This window comes from Mus musculus, chromosome 7 (genome assembly GCF_000001635.26).
Source record: "Mus musculus strain C57BL/6J chromosome 7, GRCm38.p6 C57BL/6J".
NCBI lineage: Eukaryota > Metazoa > Chordata > Mammalia > Rodentia > Muridae > Mus > Mus musculus.
Genome location: NC_000073.6, coordinates 140699562 through 140707270, shown reverse-complemented (window position 1 = coordinate 140707270; position 7709 = coordinate 140699562). Strand labels below are relative to the sequence as shown.

At 43.0% G+C, this 7709-nt stretch overlaps 1 protein-coding gene across 1 annotated transcript; it reads right to left on the bottom strand.

The window, feature by feature from the left end:
* Window positions 1-2079: 2079 nt before the first annotated feature.
* On the bottom strand, window positions 2080-3018 carry Olfr541 (olfactory receptor 541). Its single transcript, NM_146962.1, has one exon. The coding sequence runs from the start codon at window positions 3016-3018 to the stop codon at window positions 2080-2082; it is 939 nt and encodes a 312-aa protein (NP_667173.1).
* Window positions 3019-7709: the final 4691 nt, after the last annotated feature.

Sequence of the window (7709 nt, the reverse complement as noted above, 5' to 3'; positions counted from 1 at the left end):
TCTGTAATTGGCTCCAGGATCTGAACGCTATGTTCTAAATTCTTGGCCAATAGTTGCATCAAAGCAAAGCCCCTCGATGCACTCTCACACCCTCCATAGCCCTTTGCTGATTTCATTTCCATTCCTAGCATCACCACATGTCAGCTTGCTGAAGCATGGCCAACTCTGTCTCCATGAAAAGTCACGTCCTTGATGCATACAAAATTTGCTCAAGGACTTGCCACACAACGACAACTCACATTCAAAAGCTATTTCCATAGGATATGTCCCTAGCTTGCTCTTTTATTCACCTTATGGGTCAAGAGAGTAGAAAATAAAGAGAATGTTCAGAACTCCTTTTTGTTATGTAGAGGAAGAGCCACATTGTCATAGAGATCATGCTTGGATCTGTCCATGGAGTCTGTCCTCTGCAGAAGGACCGGCATGTTATCTCCCAGACTCTGAAGCCAGAACGCAGATATCAAAGCAAACCCTTCATACTGCCTGGCAAACTGCATGGCCTCACTTCAGATCTATTCTTCCAGCACTTCCACTGTTCCCACCACAATAGAAACTAACCTGTCTCCTGGTGAGAGAGCGTTCCCAAGAATAATTTACTGAAGGGGATGATTAGTGTTCATGTGACCAGCTGCACCCCAGGGACTGGGGACTAGAAAGCATGGGCTGAATGGAAAAGGAGAAAGCCAGCTGAACACTGGCATTTCTCTTCTATGCTTTCTGGACTGCCATGATGGGAGGAAGCTTTTCCATCACATATGCCCTGCCTCATTGTAGGCCAAAACAAAGAGCCAAGTGTCCATGGAACCTCTGAAACCACGAGACAGAATAAATGTTTTGAAAAGTTATTTTGGTCACAAGGATAAACTGCCAAGTACTGCAATATGCCTAATTTGCATCAGAAGCCCTGTCATGGTGCAGCCTTTAGGAAGAAGAAAGAAAGAAGTTGATGAAGAATTTGTTTAGTCTGAAAAGGATACAGCATCTTTTAAGCAGCAGTTGCTGCAGACACTGCCCTTTCTCCACTGCATTGAGGTCCCACTAGTGTCTTAGGAGTGGCCACCGATCAACTTCTTCCTCTTCCTTTTTTCTTTTCCTATTCAATGTTCTTGGAGTGTTTTAAGAAGTTTAGCCAGGAGTAATTAGTTAATGCAAAATGAACTCCCTCTCTGCCTTTTTTTTTTTTGTTTTCTTACTGACTTGGATTAGTTTTGTGTTTTTGCATTTGTTTGAGAAAGAGAGATGGGTATTTGATAGGTAGGTAAGTAGGTAGGTAGGATCTGGGAATTATGGGAGGGAAAAGAATATGATTAAAACAGGTTGTATGAGAGAAGTTTCAGCCCCATTGTTTTCATCTACGTATATGGTATTTCTAATTGATAGTGTGACTAGGCTTCCACTTTACCCTTTGTGTGCAGACATTCATCTAGTTTCCCCCAAAGCTTTTTCACTTTACCCTTTGTGTGCAGACATTCATCTAGTTTCCCCAAAGCTTTTTGTTGGGAATAATTAATTTTTCCCATAATTTCTATTGCCATCATTTTCAGAAGTATGCTGTGTGCTATATGTGACTTCATTTTTGAAACTTAAACTTTGACTTCCACGGCTCAGTAGGAAGCTGTAAAATGGAGAAGCCAAGTCACTCAACTTTGTCCTTTCTGAGACCCTGTGGCCAAGCTGGCCCCTCAGCCCTCCTCGTGAGGTTTACATTCTAAGTTCTAGGTTTACATTCTTTGTCCTAAAACAAGGCCCTATGATGGTTACGGGAAGGCACAGTCTAATGATACACCATTGTCACTCATTGAAATCTTTTAATCCAGGAACATGGAATCTCTACTTAGATAAACTTTTATTATTTTTGAAATGGTTTGTATTTATCAGGAAATAAAGCTTGAGTGTCTATTTACATTGCCTCTAAGAATTCTGTTGTTTTGGAAATTACAGTGAGTGGAATTGCTCAGTACATGCATCAAAGAAAGGTTTTCTGAAGCAGCGATGGGTACACTTTGCTCCGTGAAGCTGCTCTCAGGAAAGCATGTCTAGGAACAGCCCAGTCCAGGAGGATATTCTACACATCTCCTCTTAATGTGAGAAAGAGGGTAAGATTCTGCCCAGGGCAAGCTTGACATCCTTGTTCCTCAGTGTATAGATGAGGGGGTTGAGGGTTGGGCTGAGGACTGAGTACAGCACTGAGGAAACTTTGCTTCTTTCTGGGCTGTAGCTAGAAGCAGGGCTGACATAGGCACAGAACACAGATGAGTAGTACACAGAGACCACAATGAGGTGGGATGAGCAGGTAGAAAAGGCCTTCCTCTTGCCCTCAGCAGAACGCATGCGCAGGATGCTGCCAATGATGTAGCCATAGGACAACAGTGTTAGCACGAAGTTGATGCCTCCATAAAAGGCATCTGCCACAAGTGTCATAACACTATTAATGTATGTGGGACTACAGGAAAGCAGGAGGAGTGGGGGTATCTCACAGAAGAAGTGGGTGATGATCTTGGGTCCACAGAATGACAGCCGTGTCATCAGACCAGTGTGTACAGATGCATTCAGAGCACAGATGGACCACACACCCACGGCCAGAGCCCCACAGAGCTGTGGGCTCATCCTAGAGCTGTAGTGTAGGGGAAAACAGATGGCCACATAGCGGTCATAGGCCATGACCGTGAGCAGCAGCAGCTCAGAAGATGCTGACCACACAAGGAAAAAGAGCTGGGCCATGCATCCTTTGAAGGAGATGGTGTTTTCCCCAGACACTAGGCCAACCAGGGCCTTGGGAATCACAGAGGAGGTGCACACAATGTCCATGGTGGCCAGGTTGCACAGGAAAAAGTACATGGGACTATGGAGCCCAGTGCTGGAGGTGACCAAAGCGATGATCACAATGTTGCCCATTAGAGCCATCATGTAGAGGGACAGGAAGCAGCCTATGAGGAACAATCTTAGATCAGGGTGCTCTGAGAACCCTTCCAGCACAAACTCTGTCACTTCTGTCTGGTTCAGTCTTAGCATCATCATGAAGAGTATCAGGTCTACCACTGTGTTTGTCAGGTTCTGAGAAAATATCACCGTTTATCAGTTCAAAGGCTGGTTCCAAACTCTCTGCAGTCAGAAAGGGAAGGAGTGAGTGTATTTCCTTCATGGCAGCCTCTTGTCTTTTTTTTTTATCTGTACCACACCATTGGAAAACCACATATATTTTATTTACTTTCTCCATGTAGATTTGAATCAAAGAGGGACATCTGTTCCTCCCTCATCTTCTTGAACATGTGGGAAGAGTTCAAGTTCAATGAGTGGAAGTATCCCTTATTCAGCATCTGCTTGTGTTTTACTTCGCTGCCAACACTAAACAGTGCTTAGCAACACAGCTGTACACCTTACCTCCACAGCAGGTGCTCTCCACACGAGGACACTTTTAGATGGACACACTGAGATGAGCCCTGTACACTGCTTCACACCTGGCCTTCTAGCTTCTGAGGCACTTTGTCTCTTCTTGTATCTGGAGAGGTTGCTCTATGGGTAATCTCAGCTTGATAATGACACCCCTATGGCCAAGTAGCCATGCGTTTACTGAATTTTACTTGTTATCTGTGGCTTCTCCAGTACTTGGAACTGTCTTGACTTTAACCCACTTTAAATCTGTAACCCAAGAGAGTGTTTTTCCAAACCCAGCCCAATCATCCCAAAGTCACCATGAGGAGGAAGAATAGGAGATGACATACAATGCTTCATGTATGGGTAGGAGAACATTAACTAAGAATGATGAAGGGAGGTGAAGGTGGGAGGAAGGGTAGAGTAGGGAGTATGTAGAGAGATAAGCAACACTAAAAGCCTTTTGAAGAATTAAAATCCTGTGAGCTATAATAACAACCTCATTGGCAAGATATGGCCACTGATGCAGCAGTGCAATTTGTGACTAACCATCTTTTTCTTCTTCCTTCTCTTCCTTCCTTCCTTCCTTCTTTCCTTCCTTCCTTCCTTCCTTCCTTCCTTCCTTCCTTCCTTCCTTCCTCTCTCTCTCTCTCTCTCTCTCTCTCTCTCTCTCTCTCTCTCTTTCTCTCTCTCTCTTTCTTTCTTTCTTTCTTTCTTTCTTTCTTTCTTTCTTTCTTTCTTTCTTTCTTTCTTCTTTCTTTCTCCCTTTCCTCTTTCTTACTGAATTTGAGGCCCACCTCACTAGCTAGAACCCATATGTGGTACTGTTAACAAGGCCAAGAACCTGTGACTAGATATATCATAGCCCTCAGAAGAAAACCTATTACTGTTCTTTTTACTAAATGTACATAGCTTTAAAATGACTCTTCATAATTTATTGCCATATTCATAGATCAGCCCATCCTTTAACTCTCATCAGAGAACCCTCTTCTTGCAGCAGAGGACAATTAACACAAAGGCCTATAATTAGCCAATGTACACAGAAAAAGGAACATAAGAGTGCTCAACTTAAATGGGAGGTTTAGATCATAACCCTTTCCTGAAATCTTCAGAGTCTTCATGGAAGAGGTGAAGGAAATAAGATTATAAGGGCCAGAGATGGCAGATGACATCAAGCAAAGGATGTCTGGAAACAATGAGGCAGATGCACATATGAACTCACAGAGATTTTACAGCATACAAAAGATCTGTGCAAAACATACAATCCCAGCATGAGGAGGAGATAGGCACATAGTCCCATCCTTAGCTGAGGAGCTATCAACATTTGGTGGCAAAAGGAGGGTCAGTTTTGTTTACTGATGTGATCTCCCTTTATAGACCACACTCCAAAGTAGACTCTAAAGAGTAGTTAGCCAACCTCCTGTAGCCATGCAGGACCCAGAGTGGAGGGATTAGGACACTAACCCACCCACAAAACTTTCAATTCCAAAATTTATCCTGTCTAAAAGCAATGCAGGGACAACAATAGAGCAGAAACTGAAGGAATGGCCAGGCAATAACTGGCTCAACTTGAGACCCAACCCATTGACAAGCACCAATTCTAACACTTTATTAATGATACTCTCTTATGTTTGTAGACAGGAGCCTAGTATCAAGGCTAGAGGACTCTGAGAAGCATTACCCAGCAGCTGACTGAAACAGATGTAGATACCCACAACCAAACATTGGACAGAGAGGGATACAATATCCACAGGAAGACCAACAGAGTCAACTAACCTGGCCCTTTGGCAGATCTCAGAGAGTGAGCCCCAACTGGAGAGTATTATACATGGGCTGGACCAAGGCTCCCGGCACCTAGGACTGCCTGGCTAGCTACAGTGGTAGAAGATGCACTGACCTTGCAGAGTCTTCACGTGCCAAGGTGTGGGGGGATACTCAGGGAGGACCCAACTCCCTCAGAGGAGAAGGGCAGGAGGGGTGGCAGGAGGGACTCTGTGAGGGGAGGATTGTGAGGAAGGACAGTGTTTGGGATGTAAATTAAAATGGGTAGGTGGCCCACAGAGATTGGTGTGTTTTAAAGGAGAAGATACAAAAAGTTGAGTGAGTAGGGTGGTGGGGATGTATCTGGGAGGAGTTAAGGAGGGAAAATGAACCTCATCAAAATATATTGTATGAACTTCTTAAAGAATTTATAAAAATATTTTAGAAATCACATCATTTCAAAATTGGTGGACATGCTGGCAATGCACCTTTTCTCCAAGCTCTTGGGAGAAAGAGGCTGTTGAAAGCCCGAATCATCTACATAAAAAAGGTTCAGATTAGCCAGAATACATAATGAGACACTTTCAAAATGCAGAAAATAAATTCAGGAAATATGGGGAAAGAGAACCTGTAGAGACCATATCCAGAGGTTAGGCATGCCCCCTCCCCCCGATTGAGGGATGAGGCCACCCATTCTTCTCAACATTTTAACCCAGAATTGCTCCTGTCTAATAGAAATACAGGGACAAAGAGCGGAGCAGAGACTGAAAGAAAGGTCATCCAGAGACTGCCCCACCTTGGATTCATCCCATATGCAGTCACCAAACCCAGTCATTATTGCTGATGCCAAGAAGTGCTTGCTGACAGGAACCTGATATGGACGTTTCCTGAGAGACTCTGTCAGAGCCTTACCTATACAGATGGGAATGCTTGTAGCTAAAGATGGGACTAAGCAAGGGGACCCCTATGGAGGAGTTAGGGGAAGAACTGAAGGAGCTGAAGGGGTTTGCAATCATATAGGAAAAAAAAAACAACAGCATCAGCTAACCAGACCCTCCCAGAGCTCCCAGGGACTAAACCACCAACCAAAGAATACACATGGAGGGACCTATGGCTTCAGCTGCATATGTAGCAGAGGATGTCCTTGCCTGGAATCGTTAGGCCCTTGGTCCTGTGAAGGCTTGATGCCTCAGTGTAGGGGAATGCTAGGGCAGTGGGGCGGGAGTGGGTGGGTGGGTGGGTGGGTGGGGGAACACTTTCGTGGAGTCACCGGGAGGGGGGTGGGATGGGGGTTTTTGGAGAGGAAACCGGAAAGAGTGATGCCATTTGAAATGTAAATAAACAAAATAACCAATAAAAAAAATCAATATACCAAAACAACACCAATACACTCTTGTGGAGAATAGGTCACATTAGCAAATAAACAGAATAACCCTAGGCATACATCTTGAAATGAGAGAATGAAAGAAAGATAATAAAGATGCACAATAGAATTTATTCAACCATAAAAGCATGGAACCCTTTTATGTACAGTACGATGGATAGGGATGAAGAAACTATAGGAAGAAAAATAATCCAGGTGCAGAGACAGGTATCACATTTATCTCTCACACGTGGAAATTAGAAAACCCTATTTTAGAAGAATAGTGATTAATAAGATAATAAATGTCAAAGACGAGAAAGTGTTAAGTAAGATATGACAATGGTAGTAACCAAGTCTGTTTAGACAGAAAAAATAAGTTCTAGGGATCTGCATGGTGGAGTGATGACACTCTGCAGCCATATCTTATGTATATACAGACAACAAGAAGAGAGGAGATCACACCCAGAGAAGACAGAGATGATTAAGTCACAGAAACATAAACATTTACTTAGAATATGCATAAACATATTGAAATATCAACCCATGTCCCATCAACACATATAGTGATGCTCTGTTACAAATAGCAACATTGATCAACATCACTCATGGTAGCTTTATTCATATACCAATTCATAAAAATATATCACAGAGAAACCAAATATAAGCAGACAATGTGGATAGTGGCCAAAGTTTAAGATGAGAAAATAACTGTTTATAATGAACTTATATGATTGTGTGTAGAGGGAACTGCACTTCAAGACCTGACTTACAGCAGAAAATGCACACGGGGCTGCCTCTTAATAATTGTGACCTGAACAAGAGACTGTAGAGGACATCTGGGCTCATGAAACTGTCCTGCATCTTCACTGAACTGGGCTACAGGGAAGGAAGTGGTCTGTAAAGCACACCAAAGGGTCAAAAAAGAATTCAAACCACTTCCTCAACAATACCTTTAAAAGTGTAAAAAACATCATTTTCACTTTTTAATTTTAATTTAATCAAAGCCTTGGCTTCGAAATAGTTTAAGTGCATTTGAGCAAATGGAATTTGTATTAAGTGTAATAGGCGACAAGTGTATTAAGGCAAAGAGATGAGACCCCAGTGTAAAAGGAGAGAGAGTGTGGCCTCTGTGGAGTAGGCTTGTTCCAGGAGAGGTTAGATGGAGACATGTATTTTGAACAGTGGAACACAATGCCTTTGCCACAGTAGTAAT